Raw genomic sequence first — 26,080 nt, 5'->3', positions numbered from 1 at the left:
AAGAACCCATTGTGGCCCTCGAGTCAAAAAGTTTGCCCACCCCGGTCTAGGCTCTTCACCTCCATGCAATGCTGCCCATTTGACAGGGGAAGAAGCTGCGGCCAGGAGAGGTTAACTTCATATACAAGGTCACACACCTACTGGATATGAGATGAGGAGTTTTTAAGCTTCATTATTTTTATTCCAAAGGTCAAACTCATTTCTATTATATATCAACAGGATCCTCAGATAAGCTAAGATATTTCTGGGAGCAAAGATGTGTTTGTACTCAGGCTAGGAGCTTAGGGCATGAAACATGTCCTCGTGTGTATGGGGGGGTGAGGAGGTAGGGAGTGGGGAGGTCCTCTCAGTGAGTACATGGTTTAGGTTCCTATGGTCTTCTTAGACTCCTCTATTCTCCACTTCTTCCTACATTTTGATGGCCATATATTTTACACACATGCACCATCCCCCATACAGACACATGATGTGCTCGGCATCTAAGGCTGCCTGGGGGACGTAGGGAAGTATAAGGAATGGCCTCTGCTGAGCCACCGAGGCAGAAGGGAGCAGGCCAGTGAAGAGCATCAGGATAGATACCACGAGCTGGAGGGCTGGCCGGACGCACAGTCTTGATGCAAAGGCCAGGAGCGCGATGGAAGAGAGTGCTTTCTGGGATGGAGGGGCGAGGATGACCTATCAGAAGACGAGCTTTCCTTTCCATTCCCCTCCTCACCCCGCAAGCTCTGCTCCTGTCCTTCCTGGTTCAGAATGTGAGATGAACCCTCTCCCTTTTTCCTTGTGTCTCCTTTCACACTGGACTTCAGAACGGCTTTAACACCCATTTCCTTCCAAAGGGCCCGGTCATTCCACAGATGACACAGAGGCTGTGGGCAGGGTGGTGTTGGGAAAAGCTGCCCTCAGTTGAACCACTCTGGGTAGGGAAGGTCTCAAATTGCAGCCACTTTTGGCCTGGAACCCTGTGGGCTGAGGCGGCCCTGATGGTTGGAGATCAAAATTATCCTCCTTTTTTCAAAATGACTCTCTGCTCCCCAGTCCCACCTATTTCTGTACATTACTATATTAGTAGTTTATTTGAGGTGAAAAACTAAATGGATCATTTCTCAATATCCTTACGACTTAGATATTTAAGCTCAAGGTGACACTTGACTTCCGCCTGTAGCTCTGTTGGTTCTCCAAGGACACGGTCCTCTCAGATTCAACCCTGCAGTGGTCACGTGCAGGGCAGGCACTCCTTAAGATCTGTTCATGGAGACCAAGTATGTGTCAGGGTTAGTGAGTGCTAAGAGCTCAGCATGTATCTCATTAATGTTTCCCACACTTATAAAGCAGGGTATTGTTATTTTTCCATTTTACAGATGAGGAAACTGAGGCTCAAGAAGTTAGATATTCCAAGTGCACTGAACTAGTATGTGGTGCAACCTCCAGAGTGTGAATACAACCAGTGTGCTACAGTGATTCTCAATTTTATGTATATATATATATATATATATATATATATATATATATATACATAAAATTGTATATATATATATACATATATATATATATTCGAGGCCTGATGCATGAAATTCGTGCAAGGGGCTTGGCCTTCCCAGCCTCGGCCAGCCCTTGCAGCCTTGGCTTCATCTGGAAGGTCATCCAGATGGTCGTTCTGCTGTTCAATCTAATTAGCATATTAGCTCTTTATTACATAGGATACTGCCTCAAGCAAAAACAAAGCCTATTGACCTGTGAGCTGGGAAGTGCTGGTTGTAGGCAAGAAAGAGGTGCAGAAGAAGAGACAGTTCTCTATGACATTACGTAGGAATCGTTGCTTTTCCAGGGCGAGGAGGGAATAGAAAAATGTTCTTGGAGAACGGGAAGCATCACTTTGCATTGGGCCGGAGCCTGTAATGTACTCGGGCCCCATGGGCCATAGAAGTGGGATTAAAGGATGGAGAGTGGTTGTGATAATGCTGTCTTCTTCCTGTTCCCCTCCCCTCCCTCTCTTGCAGGGGTTAACTCCTTCATGGTTTACATGGCCTACAAGGATTTGTACCAGGTGTCCAACACAGAGGTAATGATCCATTGCTGTGTGGCTTGGGGTATCTGGATGGGTTTCCTGTTGTTGCTGATGACCTTGACTCCTTCAACACGAGTCAGTGTGGGCGCTGCGGGAGACAGCTGGGCCAGAGAGCTTCTCGCAGTCCACGCTCCCTTTTAAATCAGGTAACGGGCAGGGTGCCGCCGGCAAGGCAGACAGGGAGCTAGAAGTTCCACTGGCAGCAGCTTTCTCAAGAGGACTAGAGGAAGGGCCTGCCTCAGTCTCCATCTACCAAGCAAACGCAAAGCAAACTCCTTACAAGTTCGGAAGAGGCAAGATGCTCAGCCTTGCAGCATAAGGAGGGCCGTCTGCTGTTTGGGGAAATTGTCCCAGCTTGTCTCTGACTTTCCTTAAGAAATTTGTGAGATGTGTTTTAGACAAATCTTAAGTTTTAATTCCCACCTTCCCTGATTAGAAGGTGAAGGGAAGTCTGTTTTGAGAGGTTGAGAGATAGGGGTTTTAGCTCTCGAGTTAGCTTCTGGCCGGGCTGTGGTGGTCTTTGGGAGCACGGGTTGAGAAGGATTCTGAAGCTCAATGGGAAATAATTCCTTAAAAATGTGTGCTGAGGGGGAGTAGAGTGGCCGGTAGCATTGTTATGTGTCCACCCTGTCTGCTTAGGCAACACAGTAGGTTCTGTATATAGACAGTTTTCTGGAATTTCTTCGGACTCGCGCCCCTCTTGGGCTGGGCGTGTTTTAGTCTGTATTTCTGCTCTAGGCACTTACTTCCTCTGGTTTATCCCCTCTGGCTCTCGTAATCGGGCCTGTGTGAGGTTGCTGAAAGCACCGGTGGCCTGTGAAGGTGACAGAGACTCATTTTCCGTTTCAGCTCTACGAGATCTTCACCTGCCTGGGAGAGCTGGGAGCCATTGCTCAGGTCCACGCTGAGAATGGGGACATCATTGCCCAGGTAACAGCGTGCAGCTCCCTGGAGGGCGCTTTTGGCATGGGCTTCGCTCTGCATCCCCTCCGTTTCCTCTTTGCTTCCCCGTTGCTTGAGCTCTCACTGTGTGGAAGGCACCATCATCAGTGCTCCATTAAAATCCTGCCCTAAAGGACCTCATGTCTGGGAGGAGGAAAAAAGGAAATGTGGACAAGTGAGGGAGCAGGTGTCAGCTGTTGGAAAACAAAGAGAGATCTGGCCGCTCTGGAGAATCCAGAAAGGCTTCCTGTAAGAGGAGGTTTCAAATCGGGTCATTTACTGGGAGAGTATTGCTGCTTCTCTTTTGAAAATGAGTCCAAGCTACGTGGCATTCTGTGTCCTAAAGAAAAACCCTAAGGCAGCACTTCTCAGAAGCCAGAAATCCGATCCAGGGCTGCGGTACTCCTGGCCATAGATAATAAAGAATTTAAGTCTTGTGGGGCCTACACGTCCCATTGGTTTCCTAGAAATCATGCTGAAAAACCTGCGGAGTGATGAAAGTGAGGGTCCCAAGGCCCAAATGGATCATTGGTGAGGAAGCAGAAAGCACTTCTCTCCCCAGCTCCAGGGCTGCTTAATGGGCTAGATGCACAGATGTGCCTTAGCCACGGCTTTGTTTATCCCAAGATTGGCCTCTGCTAGATGGAGGCTGCCAGGAAAGCGTGTGAGCTCTCTTAGTCCATGCGATACGGTTAATAGCAAGAAGCCATTATTCATTCTTTCAGAGAGTATTTCCTGAGCGCTCTGTGCCAGGCATCAGGCTACACAGAGGTGAGCCAAAACAGATGTCCTCCACGGCTCGGAAGCGCTTGGGCTCTGCCTTCATTTCAGAAGTTGTCCAGGACTTGGTGAATGTGATGGGCAGGGGTGTGGGAGCAATGCTGCGGCCCAGTCTAGCTTAGACCTGTTGGCTCCCAATAGCCGGTACCGCTTGGTGAGCACTTCCTACCGTGTGCCAGGCTCCTGTAAGTGGTCTCCTAAGTTCTCATTGAATCTTCACCCAACCCTTTAAAGTTGACCGCCATCCTCCCCATTTTGTGGATGAGAACATTGAGGCCCAAAGATCACCGCAAATAACTGGGAGGACAGAATCTCAGTCCCGTAGGGGATGAGCCTCAGTGGGCATCTCACCCAGAGATGGTACATCGGGCCCCTTGCCCCACCGGTCCAGCTGTAGGGCTCCGGCGGTTGGAGTGTTGTCTCCCTAGCGGAGGAGGTGAGCTAAGTGTGCACTTTTCTCTTTCTTAGGACCAAGAGGTTAATTAGTCAGGCCCCTGACAGCCTTCTCCTACGTCCTCCACACACTCAGAGCGAATGAAATCATTCTCCAAGGAAGGTCCAAATGCCTTGCTCCCAGGGGAGGTATCTGGTGGTATTAGAGCCATCACTCCTCCCCCTTCTCCAAGTTTTCAGTGCAGCAGCCAGAGGTCCCAGCCCTCCCTCCAGATACCCTAGAAAACAAACTCCTGGCTTCTTCATTCAGGAGCCTGAGCAGGCAAAGTCACTCCGACTCAAAGCCCCTTTTCCCACTTCCTCTGTGGCTCCGTGGCACAGAAGTGTCTCTGCTCCGCCCCCCTCCCTCCCGCCCCCTACCTTGGGAAGATCTGTTCTGAGTTAGGAAGAGAATAAGGGCATTCTTCCATTTGGATGAGTTTCTTGTGCGTGTTTATGAAATTCAGCTTGAGCTGAAAGATTTGATCACATTATCTAAATGAAGCAGCTGCTGTCCTCAGTCTCTGGCTGCACTTCATGCCAAAGTGACTAAGGAAGAAGAAATCATTCCCTACGGGTCCCAACCAGGGGTATTTTCCAAAGGACAGTCTGAGAGCACAGCGTCCTTAGCCACTCATCCAACAAATATTTATTGGACACCTATTATGGTAAAGCACTGGAGAGGGAAGATGAAAAAGACAGGGTCTCTTTCCTCCTGGAGCAAACCAAACTGCCCTGACCCACACGGTGTGCTTACCCCAGTGCTCAGCGCCTCAAAGTGCCCCTGCTCCCCACCCATGCCAGGCGGCACCAGTGGCTTTTCACATGCCATTCTTTTTTTTATTAATTGATTTTTTAAAGAAAGAGAGAAGAAGAAACATTGATCAATGCACTTATTTATGCATTGATTTGTATGTACTTGTATGTTGATTCTGGTATGTGCTCTGACCGGGGATCAAACCTGCAACCTTGGTGTATTGGGACGACGCTCTAACCACTGAGTACCCATCCAGGGCCTTTTACATGCCATTCTTTATATATATATTTCAGAGAGGGAGGGAGAGAGAGATAGAAACATCAATGATGAGACAGAATCATCGATGGGCTACTTTCTGCATACCCCCTACTAGGGATCCAGCCCACCACCTTGGCATGTACCCTGACCAGGAATCGAATTGTGCCTCCTGGTTCCTGGGTTGATGCTCCATTACTGAGCCATACCGGTGAGGCTTACATGCCATTCTTAATCTTCCAGTTGTAGGGGCAACCTGACTTTTGGCACAGGACTTTCCAGCATTTCTAAGATTTCTAGGATTCTCCCAGGTCTCTAGACTGAGATTTAGGCGGTCAGGAGTAGTGTTCAGACAAGCGTGTTTGAAAGAGTTCCCCTGGTGACCTTCACCTGGGTGTTGTCCCAGAACTCTTAAACAAGATAACAGCGAGAGTGTCCTAAAAGATAGAAGATGCTTTCATTGGAGACCTTAACCCTTGTGTGAGTTCACAAGGCAATTAAGTGGAAACTCACCAGAATTGGAAGAAGTTTTGTTCAGTCCAAGTTTGTTTTTTTTTTTTTTAAATATATTTTATTGATTTTTTACAGAGAGGAAGGGAGAGAGATAGAGAGTTAGAAACATCGATGGGAGAGAAACATCGATTAGCCACCCCCTGCACATCTCCCACTGGGGATGTGCCCACAACCCAGGTACATGCCCTTGACCGGAATCGAACCTGGGACCTTTCAGTCCGCAGGCTGACGCTCTATCCACTGAGCCAAACCGGTTTCGGCTGTTCAGTCCAAGTTTTGATCAAGTCAATAGTAAGAATGAAAGGGAGGTACATTGCTGGAACAATTAGCCTCTGACCTTTTTTCAAATACCGGAAAGCTGGGCACAGTGGCCATTTTACTTGTCATGGTTGCTTGTAGTAGCATCTTCCTTTCTACTCTTCTTTTAAAAATTATTATTAGAAACAAACAAACATCAACAACAAAATAGTTCTTTTCCAGGTAGAAGGAATTCCTTCTTCCCAACACCTCATGGTTTCAGTTCACTCTCTTCACATCTCTCACCACACCAGTGCACAGGCCCATAGGAAGTGGCCTTCATACTTGGAGAGTGAATGCCAGCAAAACTGCAGAGATGGTGGCTTAGGATTTGTGCCAGTGCCAGTTAGCCATGCGTGTGCTCACTGTCCAGCCACCTGCTTCTTCCAGAGAGCTGGCCAGAAGTCCGAGGAATTTAGCCATTAGCCACCACGGGTAGGCAGTTCTGCCTCATCCAAGACCTAATTAATTAGAGTTTGACCAGTAGATAAACTCAGGTAATGGTGGTTAGAGGTAGTAGTTTGGTTAAATTCTAATCCATTCATTTAAGTCATAAAAGTAAAGCATTAAAGAGCCTGATGGGCTTACTAAAATGCAGGTTCCTAGAATTTAACCTCAGGTATTCAGATCTGGTAGACCTGAATAGGGCCAGACTTCCGCATCTCCACAAACAACCCGATGTAGGTGGTGGGTTGACTAGACTCTGGGTAATGGCAGGACCACACTGTAAGTCTTATCAAGTCAGGGGCCTCATTACCTTCATTCAAGTAAGTACCTAACCTAGAGCCTAGCATAAAGCAGATACTCAATATTTTTGTTGAATGAATAGGTTTTAAATGCATGAATAAATTAAAAAACAAGTTAAGGGAGTGTGCTTACAGAGGTTTGCATCTGAAAGAAATGAAGTATAAGTGATTGTGTGAGTTTTGAAGCACAATGTAGAAAAAAAATGGTACTTTTTAACAGACTATCTTTCTTTTAATAAAAGCAGGCTACTCAAATGTTTTTTTCTCCTTTTAATTCAGACTCTATCCTATTTTGCAATTCCTCTAGAGAGTTGATGAATTTGTTCAACATACGTATTTTATTCTTTCCTCCCTTGAACACATCTTCAGCATAACTTCTCCAAATCTCAGTTGAGCCCATCTAAAAACTGCCCTCTATGTCTTAGGAAATAGAGTTAGGAGTTAGTTTATAGCATCTTATGAGCTTTAAAGTTTTAGTGTAAGTATTGATGCATTACAAGCAATTGCAGTAGTACCATTTTTTTGGTTGGTCTGAGTGATTTCAGGCTTTGAAATAAATCTTGACTAAGTGATGCCATAAGTTTTAAAAAATAAAAACTCTCCTCTATTTTTTTCTCATTCTAGGAGCAAGCCCGGATGTTGGAAATGGGGATAACTGGCCCAGAAGGCCATGTGCTGAGCAGACCAGAGGAGGTAAGTTGCAGGGGGGTAGGGGAGGAAGGAGGGAGGAAGAGAGAGAAGCAATAGCAGGAGGGGCTTTCTTCTTTTGCCAGCATCTTCCCAGAGACGCCCGTCATCACAGTGCCAATCCCAGCAGCCTCCTGGATGGCCTGTCAGTCATTTTACATTGGCAGCGCTAGTGCTCAGCCTGCCTCCCCTAGGCACAGGCACACACAGTGTCTGAGCAAACATGGTGAGAGGCAGGGAGGCTCTATCAGTACCAGACAGAAGATTGGAACATTGCTTCCAAAGACCACTTCGACTGAGCCAACTCAAGGGCCCCTGAGAAAATGAGAAAGGAATGCTTGCTTCTGACCCCTAATCTCTAAAGATAACACCAGTTGGAGGTATTCCGCAGTTATTCAGTAGGAGTGGAAAATTTCTAAATCCTTTCTTAATCAATGTGAATTCCAGAGACATTTCTACTTATTCCTGTGTCCCACATTACAATTTGAGTCCTGCAAAATATTGGCCTTATGGATAGGAGGCAGAGTAGGTTTTAACAGGCAATACGTCTGTCGATTTGTGTAAGGGGTGGATTGTGTTTAGATGTGGAAGTTTCCCGCATGTAAAATGAATGCTGATTAGCGACTGTGCTTAGCAGCTGAAGAGCGGATGAAAGGTAAGTGGGGGCTGATTCCATGCCTCTGGGATGTCAGCAAACCCAGCTGCCAGCATAGGGCACAGCTGGAAATTGGCTGCCCACATGGCTGAGAGCATATTGGCTTTGAAGGACTACCCTGGGTCTGGCACCTGGAGCAAATTCAAGGTCCTCCATGTCAGCGAAGTGAACCATGTTCCTGATCTGTCATTCAAGCTCCGCACTCTAAATAGGTAGAAGGTGTCAGAACCAGAAATGATTGCATGCCCATTGCCCATCTCCAGAATCTTTTAAAAAATTAAATCCTAACATACATAGAGAAGAGTGTTCCTGTCATAACAGTGCAAGGAATGTTCGCAAACTGAACACACTTATGTAAGTAGCACCCCTTTGGAGAAACAGAACATCATCAGCACCCCAGAAACTCCTTTGCCTAATGATACTTTTGTTACCAGTTGAAATAATTTATAATTTTGTCTGTTGGGAGTGTAAATTGGTCCCTCAAAACAGAACTATCAACAATTCCTCTTCTGGGTATTTATCTGAAGAAAAGGAAAACACTAATTCAAAAAGATATCTGCACCCCATGTTTATTGGAGTATTATTTACAATAGCCAAGATATGGAAAGAACCTCAGTGCTCATCGATGGGTGAATGGATGAATAAAATGTGATACACACACACAAACACACACACACACACACACAGGAATATTTAGCTATAAAAAGAATGAAATTCTGCCATTTTTAATAACATGGATGGGCCTTGAGGGAATTATGCTACATGAACTTAGTTAGATAAAAAAGGATAAATACCATAGGATCTCACTTAGTGTGTAATCAAGAAACAAAACAACAATCACTCCCCCAACACCCACCCCCCAAAAAAACAACAACAAGTTCATAGATACAAAGAACAGATTGGCAGTTGCCAGAGGCAAGGGGTAGGGAAATTGAATGAAGATGGTTAAAAGATACAGCCTTCCAGATATAAAATACATAAATCATGGGGATGTACTGTACAGCATAGTGTGTAGTTAATGATACTGTATTGCATATTTGAAAATTGCTAAGAAAGTACATCTGGACAGTTCTCATCACAAAAAAATGTAACTGTGTGTGACGGATGTTAACAAGACTTACAGTGATCATTTCGCAATAGGTACAAATATGGAATTATCATGTGGTACACCTGCAACTAACATAGTATTCTATGTCCATTAAACCTCAATTTAAAAAATCGTGATGAGGTTACAGTCACAGCATCCCTGTGAAAGACTGTGTCCTCAGTGCCAGGCCCCCTGGGGAACAGTTGCTTTTGCCCAGGACTGTGCTGACGGCATTGTCACAGTTGTCCTTGCTGCTGCTCTGGGTGGTCGGGGTGATTGTGCACAAGGAAGCTGAAGAGCAGAGCCCTCAAGGCCCATCGTGTGTGAAGGGCCTGGAAGTTTGCACAGTGCAGGTGGGCCAGGGCGATCGGCGCTGTTTGTGCCACTTTTCTTAAATGCTGGTCACTGTTGAGATGTGCTGGCGAGATAGATCCTTCAGCAGCAGCCAGGGGATTTCTGAGCAAAGTCTATTTTTGTCCCTTGGTTTGTTTGTTCAACCCCCCCACACCCCGTTCCTCCCTGTTCCTGTCTCCTTTTTAGTAGAAAGCTTCTCAGAGGCAGATCTCGACAACCCTGGAAGTCCTTTTGGGTGAAGCTGGAGAGTGATGTAACCTTCCAAAGATAGTCATGTTGTTAAGGTGCTGAAAAACCTGCAGTGCTGGGAGAGAGTGAGATCAAAGGGGCCCCGGCAGAGGTCACAGAGGTCACAGGGCGGCTGGAGAGGTCAGCAGAGGTGGGAAGAGGGAGGACTGGGCATGGGAGGAGCCAGCCCCTCTTAGGTTCAGAGCATACCCAGGTACCAGCTGAGTGAGCTGCTCAGAGAGCTGAGCCCCAGGCTCAGAGGTGCTGCTCTGGGAGCTTCAGGAAGGTGGCCGAGTTTCCCTGGGGTTGGTGGCCTCCAGGGTCTCATCCACGTGGAACCAAGTGTAGCTTGGGGGATGCCAGCTGGACCAGCTGAGTTCTTAAGAGTCTGCTGAGCCACGCTCACCACAGGCAGAAACTGGTTTGCAGCGGGCATCTGCAAGCTATTTTTGGTCTGTTTGAAAGGGTTGGGCTGCATAGGCTAACCAGAATGTCATAGCCATCCAAAATGTTGCCGATTGAATGGAAAAACGCCAGTGTCTCTGCTTTGGGCTGAATTGGACTAACTTGGGTGGTAACTTTGGGTATAACACAGGCTCTCGCACACCAGTCGGAAGCTGCCATCAGCATGAACACCAACAGCGACCCTTCAAGGAACACTGGCCTCGCCCCAGGAGTGGGCTAGTCGCCTTGCATGGGTGAACTCTTTTAGTGCTTGAAACAGCCCTATGTGTCAGGTCCTATTATCCCCACTTTATGGACCAGGAAACTGAGGCCTTAGGAGGTTGTTTGAGGTACCTGAGGTCACCCCACTTCTAAGTGACAAAACCAGAACTCAGATCCAGGCCGTTTGAGGAAGCCTGCCCCTCAGACCCTGCTTTGTTAGCAAAATAAGGGGAACGCACTCTTTCTTACTTAATAAATGCAACTGGGCTGGTTAGCATCTTTGCAAACATGCATTCCACATTGGGGTGGGATGGAGGAGATTGATAACAAAAGAAGCCTTTGTGTGGAGAAGCCTGGGAATTATCAGTACAGGGTGTGCCTGCTGGAATTAACCCTTCACTGACCACCGGCTGGTGCAGGCGAGGATTGGAAGACACATGGCGCCTCATCGCCTGGACTGGTTATTACATTCCATTGGTGTTGGGATTGTGTTTTGCTGGAGAATCTGTCCTGGGAAGATTGGGGAGCAAAGGCTTCCATCACATGTAGCCTTTGTGATCATCACAGGGAGGGGAGAGTATAGGCTAAGGAAAAACCAGCTGCGTTGAGGCAGTGTTTGCTCTTTGCCAGGCCCCGCGCTGTCTTCTCCTGATCTCCACGCCACAGGTGAGGGGCCGAGGCCCTGGGAAGCTCCGTGAAGCACACAGCCAGGAAGACCTCTATGAGATTTAGACCCAGGGCGTGCAGCGCCAGGCTTTTCGCCTCTGCCCTGTTCTCAGTGTGTGGAGGTGGGAGTGGTGGCTTTGAGAGGCTCCCATTCCTGTTGACTTCAGGGGCCTTTTCTCTTTTTTTTCAGCTGGAAGCTGAGGCTGTGTTCCGTGCCGTCACTATCGCCAGCCAAACCAACTGCCCTCTCTATGTCACGAAGGTCATGAGCAAGAGTGCGGCCGACCTCATCTCCCAAGCCAGGAAAAAAGGTGACTCGTGCTCCCAAAGCTCTCGGGGCTCTGACACTGCACGTCTCCTTTCCTCCCTGGGTATCCTGTGCAAATGGTGCCTGTTTTGCTCATGGCCTCGCTCTCTGGGAAGCCCTCATCCCTAGCAGCGCATTTATCTTTTCTACGTTCCCGTGGAAAACAGGATCCCAGGATTAATCCCAACAGGCAGAGGAGTAAACAGGCTCAGGAAGGGTTAGTGGTTTTCCCCAGATGACACAGCTTGAATCAGTTCTTTGGAGACTTGCTTCATTTTCCTCCCTTTTATCTTTTATTGTCAGTTCACATTACCTGAGCTTTATAAATGGACATATTAAGATTATATTGGGTGCGAAAGTCAAAGACCCGACTCAAACTGACTTACAGAAACGAAAGTAAATTGTTGGTTGAAGGTGTTTCAGGCGTGGCCACAGCAAGGGGGTTAAACAATGGGATTAGGGCTCTGTCACTCTCCTGTCTTGGGTCTGCTGGCCTTTCGGTGGCCTTATTTTCAGTATGAATAGTGACAAGAATAAACGCCTGTTGTCTTCCAACAGCTCACGCCCAAGTCCTCAGGACTGTGATGGCCTCATCCCTGATCCAGTATCTGCTCTGGATGGTGTAATTGATTGGCAGGGCTGAGGGCAGGGTCCTTTCCCTGAGCCCCACAGGGCAACACAAGTTATTGTCAAAAAGGGGTTGAATGGGTGGCATGACCTTCGTGACCCAGGGCTCCGTCCCCACGGCCGTTGGCCGCTTTCCTCCATTGCTGTTAACTTGGACACCATTCGCTCACCTTGTGCTAAGCTAAAGTTTACTCTCATTTCAAAGCTTTCTTTTCTGCTTTCCATTCTTGTCCTTAATGGGAGACTGATGGGCTCACTTGGGAACAGTGGTTGAGGAACTGGAGGTGGGGGCCCTGTGTTTGGCTGGGAGCAAGGATTTACTAGGCCCAGCTGGATGATTGTGACCACGGTGTGTCGTGGCTGCTCTGGAAGCGTAGAGACCCATAGCGAGTGACTCATCTACCAAACTCAGAACCGGTCTGTGAAAGTCCAGCTGTGAGTGGCCAGGGTGGTCACTGAAAATAGTCCAGCTGCTGACGGCTGTGTTCGGCTGCGTGGCCTCTGGCAAAGGGAAGGGAATCGTCCTAATTGTCTATGGTCTTTCTCGCTGGCAGATTCCGGGCACCTCCTGCCTTGGGCTGCTCCCAGTAAGCCTGCTGTTTCCTCTCTCAGCTTTTTGGTGTCTCCACATGACATGGTGTGGTTGCTACGCTGGGGATGAGTCATCGGTCGAGAACCAGGAAAGCAGACCATGTTCCTTATCCATTTTTGGAGAAAGGCAGAAAAAGAAAAAGAAAGGAGCACTGGGGACACCCCCACATCTCTTCCCATGACCCACTACCATAGCCATCCTTGTACCGGTACCTTCTGCCGATGGCTATGTCCTGCCTGGCACCCCTTCTCAGGATGACCTGGGGGGCCCAGGACAGAGTGTGTCAGTGATATCCTGGGTCTTAATTTAAACCGCATGTGGAAAAATTCCTCACCCTTGGCCTTTTGGGTCAAGATTCACCGGCAAGGACAAGGAGAGTGTGTCTCTAGGGTGGAAGGGTTACATCATTTCAGTGACAAAACACTGGCTGCTGAGATTGAAGCCAGTCAGCCTCGCATGAACTGTCATTCCCTGGGAGAGAGTCAAGGGCGTTCAGATAGGAAGACAGAGGGTAGCAGGGCCCCTCCTCCCTGCCGAGCAGGTTACTCTATAAGCCGCCGTGTGTTTCATCGCCAAGTGCTCTTGAGCAGCTCAGCATTGCTGCTCAGAATTAATATTAGGGATCTACAGTTTGTGAAGCCAACTGTATATCTTGCACTGAGACAAATACAGGCATATCTCGGAGAGATGTTGCGGATTTGGTTCCCAACCACCGCAATAAAGTAAATACCGCAATAAAGCAGGTTAAACATGAATTTTTGGTTTCCCAGTGTACATATAAAAGTTATGTTTACACTACACTGTAGCCTATTAAGTGTGCAATAGCATTATGTCTAAAAAGCAATGTACATGCCCTAATTTAAAATACTTTATTGCTAAAAATTGCTAACCATTCTCTGAGACTTCAGGTCATAATCGTTTTTGCTAGTGGAGGCTCTTGCCTTCATTTTGTAAAAAACACAGTATTTGCACAAAGTACAATAAAACGAGGTACGCTTGCACTTTAAATTTATTATGATGTAAAATTCTCAGAGAACCCTGAGAAATAGGCATTATTACGCCCAGTTTCAGAAAAGGGAATTGAAGCTCGCCTTGTTCAGCTCTCTCCCAGCTTGGAGAGCTAGCATTCAAGCCCAGGTATAATGCCAGTCTTTGCTATCCTACTCTTCCATCTATGTATAGCCCAAAGGGAGGGATCTTCCACTTTTAACGTTGTCATTTCTCTTAATGGTGCTTGAGTGCTTGCCTTGGCTTTCATGTCTTCATTTCTTTGTGGCCCTGTATGCTTTAGTTTGGCAAATATTTTTGGAGAGCCCTTGAAATTCTCACTAGTCATGTGCGGATCCTTTTTTACTGTCATCCCAAAGAGCTGGGGTGTCATATACAGGGGTTGGCAAAAGTAGGTTTACAGTTTCTCCTATGGAAAAAGACATGCAGGTTATGACGACCATAGTAGCTTTATTAGCTTAAAAGCATGTCACTCATGACTGTAAACCTACTTTTGCCCACTCCTGTATGAATCCTTGCCATTGCTTCCTCCTTTTGCCCAAGGCAGACATCATTAATCGATCCTGAGTCTTTTCTAGTGAAGCCAGAGGCATTAGAATTCTTCCTTATGCAGAATTTCAGTCAAACAAAATCAATTGATAACAGTTGGAGCAAGGCAAACACCTATTTCTAATCCTGGCCATTGAGCCTTGCTGAACTTCAACCTTGTGGGGAACTTGAATGTAGAAGATGAAGAACTGAAGCTGAAGAAGCCCAGGGCAATGCCGGCCATCTCTAGCCCAGGATCCTGGCTCAGAGAATCTTGGTACCAACCCACCTTCTGTATTTGCCTTCTGCATTTGCCTTCTGTATCACTATTCCTTCTTTAAGAAGTCGGACAGAAGCTTAGATCAGTGTATTTCCCAATATCCTTCTTCTCCTTGATTTGTATTTAAGTCCCTAATTCCAGACATAGGGACCATGAAGCGAGCCTCGTCTTTGATGTGCCCAGGTTATTGGGTATCCTTGAGCAAATCATTCCTTGCCTTGGGTTAGGGAGTAATAGACATGATGGGAAATATCATGAGAGCCTCTAAGCCATGGAGTGGGTTTTACTTTGTGGAACCAATGCATGTTCTTGGAGCAGCAGGATCTAGCATTTCCCAATGACATGGGCACATTTGGGGCTTTGGAGCCCTACAGTGGGAAGGAGGAGGAGGTATAAAGAAATTAGATTTATTGGGCATATCCTTTGTGGCAGACATTTTGTACTTGCCAGATCCTTTTATTTTCACAAGCCTGGTAAGTAGATATTATTTTGTTCCATCAATTCCAAGATGGACCTATTCTACATTTTAATATTTCTTTATATATATTTTTATTGATCTCAGAGAGGAAGGGGGAGAGAGATAGAAATATCAATGATGAGAGAGAATCATTGATTGGCTGCCTCCTGCATGCCCCACACAGGGGATTGAGCCCCCAACCTGGGCATGTGCCCTGACTGGAAGTCGGACCGTGACCTCCTGGTTCATAGATTGATGCTCAACCACTGAACCACGCCAGCCGGGCTACATTTTAATATTTCTGAAATGAGGGTGAATGTCATAATCAATGTCTATATATTTTTCTTTTGCTTTCCATTTTAATTTGCCTCAAAATTTGACAATTAATACTGTATCTTGCAAGCAGTGGCTTCTTGTAATCTGAGGAATGCTCCCCCGCCGGCCCCCCCACCCCCCCGACTTAGCAGCTAGAAAAGCAGAGGCTTAGAAAAGGTGGGAATGTGGACTTGAACCCAGGCCTGTCTGATTCCAGAGCCACAGCCTTGAGTAGGCAAGGAGGCTGATTATCTAAGACGTGCCCAGGGTAGCCGTGCCTTATGCAAACTCTTTGCCCGTTTTCTACCCCTTGTAGGAAACGTGGTGTTTGGAGAGCCCATCACTGCCAGCCTTGGCACAGATGGAACCCATTACTGGAGCAAGAACTGGGCCAAGGCAGCTGCATTTGTGACATCCCCACCTCTGAGTCCTGACCCGACCACTCCTGACTACATCAACTCCTTGCTGGCCAGGTTGGTGCAGAATGACAAGCAGCTGGCATTGCGTGGAAACGTCCTGGGGCTGGTGAGATGAGGACAAGGGCAGCCCATCCATCAGCTGGACTTGGGTCTGCAGTGAGGAACGACGATGAGAATTCCCCTGCAATCTGGAGGGCAGACAACAGGCTCTTCCCCGTTGTGTTTTTAAAAATACTACAGTAATTACATTTATAATGGTAACAGCAGTTAATGTGTGTTGTGTGCCAGGCACTAGGGTGAGACCACACACATGATCTCATTGTCCCTTAGAACTTGATAAGTGAGGGACTTTCATAACCATTTTACAGATGAAGCAGCTGAGGGTCAGAGGGACTAAATTATTTGCCAAAATTTGAACAGCTGGTCATGATGACCAAAATTATAGGGGCCTTGCTGGCTGCTTCTCTCTGCAGATCAGTCCCATCACTCATTTGGGTCCCCTCTGTTTTGTTACACAAGGGATGATCGAATCCCACCCCCTCCTTTTCCAGATGGGGTAACCAAGTCCCAGAGCGGGGAAGACATTCACGCAAGTCCACATAGTTGGCACTTGGGTCATGGCACTCCAAATGCTGACACTAGACACTGGGGCTTGGGCCCCTGAGGTGCCTCTGGCCACCAGTCCATTCACATGGAGCTTTTCTCCTTTGCCAGTGGGGACCTGCAGCTCTCAGGCAGTGCCCACTGCACCTTCAGCACCGCCCAGAAAGCGATTGGGAAGGACAACTTCACGGCCATTCCTGAAGGCACCAATGGGGTGGAGGAGCGGATGTCTGTCATCTGGGACAAGGCGGTGGTAAGGATCAGGTCATGGCAGGGTAGCCAGACTGTGCGTCGGTGTCTTCTGGCAAAAGGGCCTGGTTTTATTTTCCTTGTTAACGTTATCTACGCTGCCAGAAGAATAGCCATGCAAATGAGAGTGCTCTTAAAGTTTTCAGCAAAATTACTGGTTAATATTTTAAATTGATCATGTCCCTCTGTTCTACTTTAAAAACTCTAGAGACACTCATTACAGAACCCAATAGGATGTGTATGATCTACTGCCTCCTTTATCTATACAGTGTAATCCGCCAAGTTTCCCTTTTCTTTTTGGCTACCAGGAAACTAGATTTTAAGCTAAACTCTTTTTTTTCTTACCTGGGCCTTTTGTTTTGACAAGAGAGAAAGGATAAATATTTTTGTCTCTTCTCTTATATACTTAGATTTTATTTTTTTACATTGTTATGTATTTGTGAGTGTATTTATCTTGGCACTATCTAGAATTGTTTAAAAATTATATATATATATAAATACACACACACACACACACACACACACACACACACACACATATATATTAGCAACATAGTACATTCTTGATAAAGAACACTTGGAAACCACTGAAAAAAACACATTCACGAAAGAAAGCAAAAATTACTCATCAGTTCCACTCCCCAGGGATAACCATTGTTATCATTTGGGCGAGGTTCTTCCATAGTTATCCTATGTGTGTGCAAATACAAGCACATATTTAAACAATGGGCTCATCATCACTTTGTTTTTAGTGTGAATTCTCTATAACCCCTGTTGGAATTAGAAGGGCTAAAAGTAAGTAAATGTATGCACATAACCAGAGAAAAAGAAAAGCCTACTTCAGGAGCAGTAACTTCCCTCTTAAGCCTTGTGTTTAATCGTTTTGCCTGGGCAACCATGACAGCCCAGCTGGTTCTGAAAGCTTGCTGGGTGTGGTTCTGTGCTCACAACCTCAAAGGCTCCTGTTTGTATTTGGGGGCCTTTGTGGTCACCCTGCTCTGAGCTTAGAAGCCCTGCATGGACAATAAAAAAAAAATTATATTTCCATAGGCCACAGGGAAAATGGATGAAAACCAGTTTGTGGCTGTGACGAGCACAAATGCTGCAAAGATCTTCAACCTGTACCCCCGCAAGGGAAGAATATCTGTGGGTTCCGACAGCGACCTGGTGATCTGGGATCCAGATGCTGTAAAGATCGTCTCTGCCAAGAACCACCAGTCGGTGAGGCTGGAGCCAGAGGCGTGGACCGGGGCGGGGAACGCGTTTAGGGAACTTGGTCAGGAGAGAGGTGTGTATGTGGTGTGCCAGGGTAGTTAGGTAGGATGTGTTCCAATAACAAACCAACCTGAATTCTCAGTGACTTCCAACCTCTACAGTTTAGTTCTCACTCCCGCCTTCCAAAGTTAGTCAGCAGAAGGGCTCTGCCTACTATAGTCACTGCGGGACAGAGGCCGATAGAGATGTCATCTCTACATGTGTCTCCGAAAGCTTTCCCAACATGTCACTTCCTGTCATGCTGCATTGACCACAGCCCTCCAGGAGGGCAGGAAATGCAATGGTGCCTTGTGCCTAGAAGGAAAAAGAATGGGGGAGGGGGGAGGTGTGACCAGCACTGATGACGTCATCGGGAAGCGTTTCAGGTGGAAGATAACTCCCAGTACGTTGCAGACAGGGGCTTAATACTTGTTAATAAAATAAAAATAGCTCATATTTTTCAAGCACCTATGTTTCAGGCACTGTGCTTGTCATCCATTCAATCTCCCCAGCAGTCTTCCAGGGGCAGGCACTATCATTATCCTCATTTTGTAGATAAGGAAATGGAGGTGCAGAGGGATTAAATAATTTAGACCGCAAGGAAATGAAGCTAGGCTTCAAACCCAGACAACCTGACTCTGAACTGATGCCCGTAACCATTTGCAATGACGCCTTGCACTGGCTGAATAAATGAAGGAGGTGGGGAGAAATCCCGTTTGTTGGTGGCAATGGCCTTTGCTCAGACATTGTGTCACATCACATTATTTCATTTCAAGCTAGCAGGGGCCTAAGGGTCATGTGACCCACCTACCCACCCACCACTTCAAGGCCGCCAAGTACAGCATCCCTGATACTTGACCAGCTTCTCCTTGGGCACTGACAGTGACAAAATTTACTTCTATCATGGGGACCTTAATAAGGACTGGGTGCTTCTCTTTGCTAGGAATTCCAGCCTATACTTGGGGAGCTTCTATCTCCAGGGCCTCTACCCACTGAGCCCTTGTAGATGCATTGTAGGCATTTCCTGGCTTACCTGGCCAGTCAGTTCTAGCCACGCTGAAGGCAGGATCGCAAGCACATGAGGACCGCATTGACTTTCCCCCTTTCCCACGCCCATACCCATGGCTGTGTCCCCCGCCCTGTCCCTAGGCCGCGGAGTATAACATCTTTGAAGGCATGGAGCTGCGCGGGGCTCCCCTGGTGGTCATCTGCCAGGGCAAGATCATGCTGGAGGATGGCAGCCTGCACGTGACCCAGGGGGCCGGCCGCTTCACCCCCTGCAGCCCCTTCTCCGACTATGTGTACAAGCGCATTAAAGCCCGGAGGAAGGTGAGGAGGCCGGGAGCCCCGGGTGGGAGGGCTGGGAGGGGCTGTGTCCTGTTCAGGCACAGGGACTGTAACCCTGGATCGCGAGGGGTCGCTGCGCTCCAGACCCACCAAAGAGATGCACAGCGCTCGTCTCTTCCGGGGACGCGCGCTCCGATTTAGTGCACACAGGAAGGGTCTTCAAATGTTTTGGTCAAAAGAGGTTTTTTCAAATGATTTCTCCCCATTTTATAGTGCTTTTCTTTAAAATAATTTAAAATTGTAATAATTCAAAATAATATATATATTTAACTCTTTAAGGCTTACGAGAACCAGGAGTCCACACCCTCCCGGTCCCATTCTGTCCAGGCAGGGCTGGTCCACGGGGGCACATGTTTATAATTCTTCAGCTGGTTCGGTGCATCAAATAAAATCTTATATTTCTGATTTAATAGCTAGATGGACAGACATATACACATGTATATCTATCCATCTACCTACCTACCTACCTACGCGTTACAAGCAGAGCATCCCTGGTGGATCTAGGGGTAAGGCTGAGAACTCTGTCTTTTCAGCTCCCCATCCTACCCCCTACAGTCTCAGGTCACTTTTAGGTAAGTGAGGGCTCCACACAGCAGGGCTAGACTAGCCCTGGGAGCCTGGAGTTTGAACTACCCTTCCCACCTGCTCTGCTCTGGCCGTACAGGTGGTTCTTCCATTTCATGTTTCCGCAGTGGTTTCCTCTGCTGGGAACGCTGCCCTCCACAACACACCTCTGCACCCCCAGCCTCCTCCCTCCCTTAACTCCAGCCCCATACAAGCTTCTTGGATCCTTAAGATCAAAGGTCACCCTTAGAGAACCCTTCACCTACCTCCATCAGCATTCTATCATACACCCCCCCTTTATTTTATACTCTTCCACTCCTTCAAATAACATTTTTTTTTCCTGGTTCTCACTGCACACACTTAATGCACTGGTATATTTGTGCTACCTAGAACCGACCCTTAGCTTTTAAAGGAATAGAAGGTGATGTGCTTTCTCTGCCGCAGATGGCAGACCTACACGCTGTCCCGAGGGGCATGTATGATGGCCCAGTGTTTGACCTGACCACCACGCCCAAGGGGGGTACCCCCGCAGGCTCCACCCGGGGCTCCCCGACTCGGCCAACCCCACCTGTGAGGAACCTCCATCAGTCGGGATTTAGTCTGTCGGGTGAGTCGGAAAAGCTGATGGTGACTCTTAATGAGAAAGGGAGGAGAGAAGGGGGAAGGGGACTCAGTGCTCCAAGCTAACGGTGGTCCTTGGAGCGAACCCAGACCGCCTTTTAGGGGACAGGTTACTGGGCAAGAAGGATGGTTTGTGCTGAATCAATAAATAAGTCCTGCTGAGAAAGCTAGATGAGGCTCAGTCAGGCTCAAGGTCAGGCTTAAATGACACCAGTTCTGCTCAGAGCTCCCATCTGGTGGGGGAGGATGGGGGGTGAATTTATAGTGATTTTCTGCATTAGACTGAGAGCTGTGCAATGTGCCCAGGTGAAAAGAGAGCTCAGATTCTTTTTATGCTCAAATTGCAATAGCTTCTTCCAGCCCAGGATTTTTATTCTGCCCTTCCTCTTACTAGTAATCAAGCTAACAGCAGCCGCTGCTGATTGGACATTTACCGTGGGGCAGCCATATCATGAATCTTACCTATTCTTTAAGAACTGCCTGATATAAATACGAAATAATGATTCAGTTCCTCCACAACCAGTAGTCTTAAATTGCGAAAAAATAAATGTAGGTTAGGGTCTCTATGATGAACAATTTAAATGTGAGGGAAGCAGGGCAGAGATGTGTAAAGAGAAAACTGGCAGCAGGAAGGGGGTGAGGAGGGGAGCAGCAGGATATGGGGAGGAACAGCGATGAGGGGGACCTAGGTCGGGGAGGAAGACAAAAGAAAAGGGCTGAAGGGTCTCAGGTGACATGGCCAGAGGCCACAGCACGCTCTCTGCTGAAGTCTTTGCCCGTGTTCTGCCCTTTTCTGTTGCTCCCTGGCTCCCCTCAGCCCTAAGCTTCTCCGGCTCCTTCTGAACGGACAGAGGGACTCACTGGTGTTTCCTGGTGTGCTGTGGCTGCAGGGGCCTGGCCGTCACCACTGCCAGTTGTGACCGGCGTGGTCAGCAAATCGCAGCTCTCGAGCCACATGTGGCTCTTTGGCCCCTTCAGTGTGGCTCTTCCACAAAATACCACGTGGGGCGCGCACGTACAGTGCCATTGAAACTTCGTGGCCCATGCGCAGAAGTTGGTATTTTGTGGAAGAGCCACACTCAAGGGGCCAAAGAGCCGCATGTGGCTCTTGAGCCACGGTTTGCTGAGCCGCAGTTTGCCAACCACTGCCCTAGCCCCTCACAGCCTCAGTCACCTCCTCTTTCAATGGGATAATAACAGTCCATTTCTGGAAAGATAGTGGGGAGAGTTGAGTAAGACAAACGGAGAAACATTTAAACCGTTGCTTGAAACGTGAATGGAGCAGCTATTTCTCATAACACTCCCCTCGTTGCTTTTATTATCATTGTTATGATGTGGAGGGTTGGATGAAGTCGAGATATAAACCTGGCTTTCCCTGGCAGAGGGTGAGTTTCAGGAGGGTGGGTATGAAAAGTCTGGAAGACCTCCCAAACGAGAATGGAAGTTTCTTGGGCGAGGAAGCCAGAAGGCACATAATAGCTTAAACTCTTAAAATTAATCCAGTTTCTCTCTTGTCCACACCCCACCCCCTCCCGATTTTTCTCCCTGGGAATGCAGGCACCCAAGTGGATGAAGGGGTCCGCTCCGCCAGCAAGCGCATCGTGGCGCCCCCTGGAGGCCGTTCTAACATCACATCCCTGAGTTAAGCACCCCCTCCCCAGAGGGGCAGAAGCAAGAAGAGATTGATTTGAAGCCAACGTGGTACACCGATATTTAAGGAGGAGAGCGAATCCAAACAGTTACGACCTAAAGAATCAATAAGCCTCAAGCCTTATGTTTCTCCAATGTTACGCTCGCTTGCCTAGCTTTACGAATATTGCTTTGTTTATGCCTAGCCTTGATTTGGTTGACCCCCCTCCCCCATTTACATGCATGCAATCAGACAGGCCACTAAGGTAAGGAGTCTGCTATCTAGTGTTGAGAGCGTGTGTAGTGCTGCATCTTAAGACAAGGGGACAGACAAAGCTGGATGTCAGGAGACTGAACAGAAGGGACACAGTTATTTGGGGTGAGTGGGTGGTGGGAGCCTGAGCAAGGCTGGGAGCTCAGAGGGCTGGGGTGGGGTCAGCACGGGGAGGGGGGTGGGTGGGTGAATATAAGGGGTCTTGTGTATTGTGTTAATGAAGTACATTTATTTCCTTGGAAGATGGCCCCTGGGGGTCCGGGGGCAGCAGAGAAGGCAGGCGGGGTCTTCAGGTTCCGGACTTTGTCACGTCCTCTCTTAGTAGATTTCATGTCTTTGAGCATTTTATTAAAACACCAAACCCAGCCGTGGCTTCCCCTTGGTCGTGCCCGTGCTTGGCAGGGCGTCTTTCTCAGAGCTGCTTTCAGATGCTTCTCTTTTCCTGGCTGGGAAGGAGGAGAGGAGGGAGAAGGGACACTTCTCTGGTCTTGGTGCTGTTCAGAGGCAACACCTGGGAGCGGCCTCGCTTACATAGCACCTCCCTGTAAACAGGGGGCAGAGGTCACCTTCTCGCTGGTCTTTTCAAACGGAGGAGGGCAGCCTGCCCTGGCATCTTGTGTGAGGGCTGCTCCTGCCGGTGGTGAGTGTTTGATTCTCTTGGTCTCCCGAGATCCCGGCACAGCCATGAGCGAATCGGATTTCTGCTGTTGCTGAAAGCTGATTTTCTTAGGGGTTCTTTAACTTTCATCTGAGCTTGTGTGGGAGTCAGGCAGGGCTTTGGGAAAGCCAGCCTGGAGCAGCAAGAGCATGTCCTGTGACCGTGGTTCTGGTGCTCAGTCCCAGGCTGTCCATCTCCCCGGCCATCAGCACAGCCTTGGGGAGAGCTTTCATTTGGTACCACGTCTCCCCAGGTGGGAGGCGGTGACAAGTGGCCCACAAGTACAGGAAGCTAGCAGGGAGCGCTGGCACCTTCCTTGTCTGCCGGAGCTGAACGTCCTTCCCCATCCAAACTCAACTTCAGAACAAGTTCTCTGACCCGGACGAGGTTGTAGAACTAAGGGGCCCCTGTGCAGGAAAAAAATGTATTTCACCTGCGATCTGACTTCTGTGCTGGGATCCAGCTGGTAGAACTCGTAACCCTGTGTACTAGGTACTTTGAAGAGAGGCCGCAAACACCTTCCAGGCGTTTGGGAGAAACCTAACTGCACGTTTTAAGGGGAAGGCCAGAGGGAGAGAATACGTGGCTAGGGAGGCATGTGGAAATAGCCAAGGAAGAGGATTCCCCCTAACTAAGCTAATTTCTCGTCCAATTATGAAAAAGAGGATTTCCTCTTAAAAGAAGGAACCTTGCTACCTTTAAAGCTTTTTCATGGTGCCTTTATTTTAAGGAAATGTAAGTGAAGGGAGGGTGCGGCTCGTGGTTTATAACTCAAAGATGTGGGAGCCTGTTTCAAACTGGGAGCGGCAGTTTTGCAGACCGGCAGCTAGCTTGTTATATCAGAAGCGTATTCTATATACCTCATTGGCTGGGCTGGGATTAGGATATGTTGCAGTACCAGCCACAACCACCAGATGGAGGAAAAGACACGTTAATAACCAGTGGGAACATCCACTTCTGTACCAGCGGCTGCTGTTACCAGCCCCCGAGTCCAGCTCATCCTTCCTGACCTCGCTATGCCATGAAAACCAACATTTCATGGCCCAGGTGGCTGCACTTGGGACTTCTGAATGAAACATTCAACCAGGACTTACGTTCTCCACGAGCTTCCCCTGCTGGGGGAGCAGCCCCTTCATGCCTCGATGCTGGGCAACACGATCTGAGAAAAGCCCCCCTTTCTTCATGCCTGTTAGTGACTTCCCAAGCACAGAAATTCCTGGGAATTCCCAGAACACTCCCACTGTCGACTTTGATTTCTGGTTCCTTGTTACTTAAGTTAAATTCTATATTCCAATCTGTCCTGTTCCTTAAGACACATCAAAGAGCCCCATACACACGGGCTTAGGAAGAGATCCCCACAGTGAGTCAGGCCCTCTCAGAAGTCACTGGCACCTCCAACTGTGGGAGGGCTTGCTGGGTCTTCTGTCTTCCTCCCAGGCTTTCTTTTGCTGTCTCCTGTCTTGGCCTGGGCCCTCTCTAAGGATACCCCGCCTGCTCCCCTCCCCCCAACCTCCCCACGTTGTCCCTAAACCCAGATGGCCATCAGCTAGGGTTCTGTGTGGGAGAGCCACGATCTTGGGTGCTTGAAAGGTATTTGAGGAACTGTTAATTCCGTCACCCCAGCAGAGATACTTCTAAGTTTTCTGAAATTGGCAGGGCTGTAGCCATCTTGAAAATGGGTTTTCTTCCAAGTCCCCTCATCCTTTGGCCTTTGTCTTTGTACCGACACCCAGAGAGTCACCGTCTGCTGTGAAGGCCTCCATCCTAAGCCTGGACTTTCACTCACCCTGAGTAGCCCTTCCCAACAGGGTGACGTGTTACACAAGCACCCCAGGCCTTCTCTCCCGGGAAAGTCCAGCTGGAGCCCCAGACATACACCGGGCTGTCCCGGCAGCCAGCATCCGTGGTCGGTCCCCTCTTTGGAAAGTCGTGTGCGGGTGTTCAGTTCTGTGTCTGGTGACCGTGGACGGACAGTGACCTCCCTGTGACCTGTGGTAGCTGTGAGGCGGCTCTGGAATGTGAAGAGCTGTTTGGTTTGAACCGTGAAGAAAACTGTGTTTTGAGTTTAGCTGAGATTAAGAAGAAAAAAAAAATTTCATCAAGTGACTGTTCATGTAAACCTGGTTATTAAAATAACTATAAAATCACAATGTCGTTCTGTCTTTTCTGTGTGTGACACGACATTGACCCAAATTGTTAAAATCAGTAAAACTGAAATGGTTGGTAAGGGGGGCAGATCTGATGAAAACAGAGTTACCCAGAGAAAATGTGGGGAGTTCCTATCTTTTCAGTTGAGGTTGAGCTTTTATTTGGCTAAAGAGTTTGATGACTATTGTTAAAACTTGGGGGAATTACTATATATATATATATATATATATATATATATATATATATATATAATCAAATTTGGTATTAGTGTAAATGCCTTTTTTTATTTCTTTGTTCTTTTTTTAAAAAATATTTTATTGATTTTTTACAGAGAGGAAGGGAGAGAGATAGAGAGTTAGAAACATCGATGAGAGAGAAACATCGATCAGCTGCCTCCTGCACATCTCCTACTGGGGATGTGCCCGCAACCCAGGCACATGCCCTTGACCGGAATCGGACCTGGGACCCTTCAGTCCGCAGGCCGACGCTCTATCCACTGAGCCAAACCGGTTTCAGCTCTTTGTTTGTTCTTTGTTGTGTCATTCCCTTAAAGCATTGCTTCTTCATAAAGGCCTGCAATTTGAGAAAATGCAAACTAAGCATGTTGCAAAGTATATTCTTTAGCAAGCTGGTCCCAAGGAATCTCATGAGTGTTAGGATTATTAACTATGTTCACTCCTTTGAGAGACTTATGTGTATCTCATCAAATTCAAAGCTCTTAGAAATCTTATCTTTCAAAATCTGTCCAATTCAAGGCTCTCAAACTTTTTTTTTAATCTATTTATCCTCTTCTAAAATTCCACCAAACCCTTTTGGGGAAACACTTCTGGACCTAATTACAATTTACATAGGACATTTTTTCATTGTAAATGTTAGATTCGTGTATGCAAAGAATTTTTTTTTTTTGAAAAGTGTATAACTGAAAACATGGGTAGATTTGGGTAGACTTAAGCAAAGCTGGATCTAGCATGTTGTTTCTTTTCTTTTAAGAACATATGGGTTGCTTCACCAATTTGCATGTCATCCTGGCACGGGGGCCATGCTAAACTCTGTGTGGTTCTAATTTGAGT

General features: G+C 47.6%; 1 protein-coding gene across 1 annotated transcript in view; it reads left to right on the top strand.

Moving 5' to 3' along the window:
* DPYSL3 (dihydropyrimidinase like 3) overlaps positions 1-24,937 on the top strand; it is a 63,224-nt gene extending 38,287 nt beyond the window's left edge. The window contains exons 5-14 of the mRNA XM_081091217.1: positions 1,998-2,059; positions 2,915-2,995; positions 7,412-7,480; positions 11,321-11,441; positions 15,561-15,717; positions 16,378-16,519; positions 17,566-17,736; positions 18,919-19,098; positions 20,125-20,287; positions 21,859-24,937. Coding sequence (XP_080947343.1) covers positions 1,998-2,059; positions 2,915-2,995; positions 7,412-7,480; positions 11,321-11,441; positions 15,561-15,717; positions 16,378-16,519; positions 17,566-17,736; positions 18,919-19,098; positions 20,125-20,287; positions 21,859-21,947 — 1,235 coding nt within the window. The 3' untranslated portion in view covers positions 21,948-24,937. The remainder of the gene's footprint in view (positions 1-1,997; positions 2,060-2,914; positions 2,996-7,411; positions 7,481-11,320; positions 11,442-15,560; positions 15,718-16,377; positions 16,520-17,565; positions 17,737-18,918; positions 19,099-20,124; positions 20,288-21,858) is intronic.
* The last annotated feature ends 1,143 nt before the right edge of the window (positions 24,938-26,080 follow it).

Source organism: Myotis nattereri (assembly GCF_964212035.1).
Source record: "Myotis nattereri genome assembly, chromosome: 5".
In the NCBI taxonomy this organism is placed as follows: Eukaryota; Metazoa; Chordata; class Mammalia; order Chiroptera; family Vespertilionidae; genus Myotis; species Myotis nattereri.
Note: the sequence above shows the minus strand (reverse complement) of the source record. Positions and strands in the feature narration are given on the sequence as shown.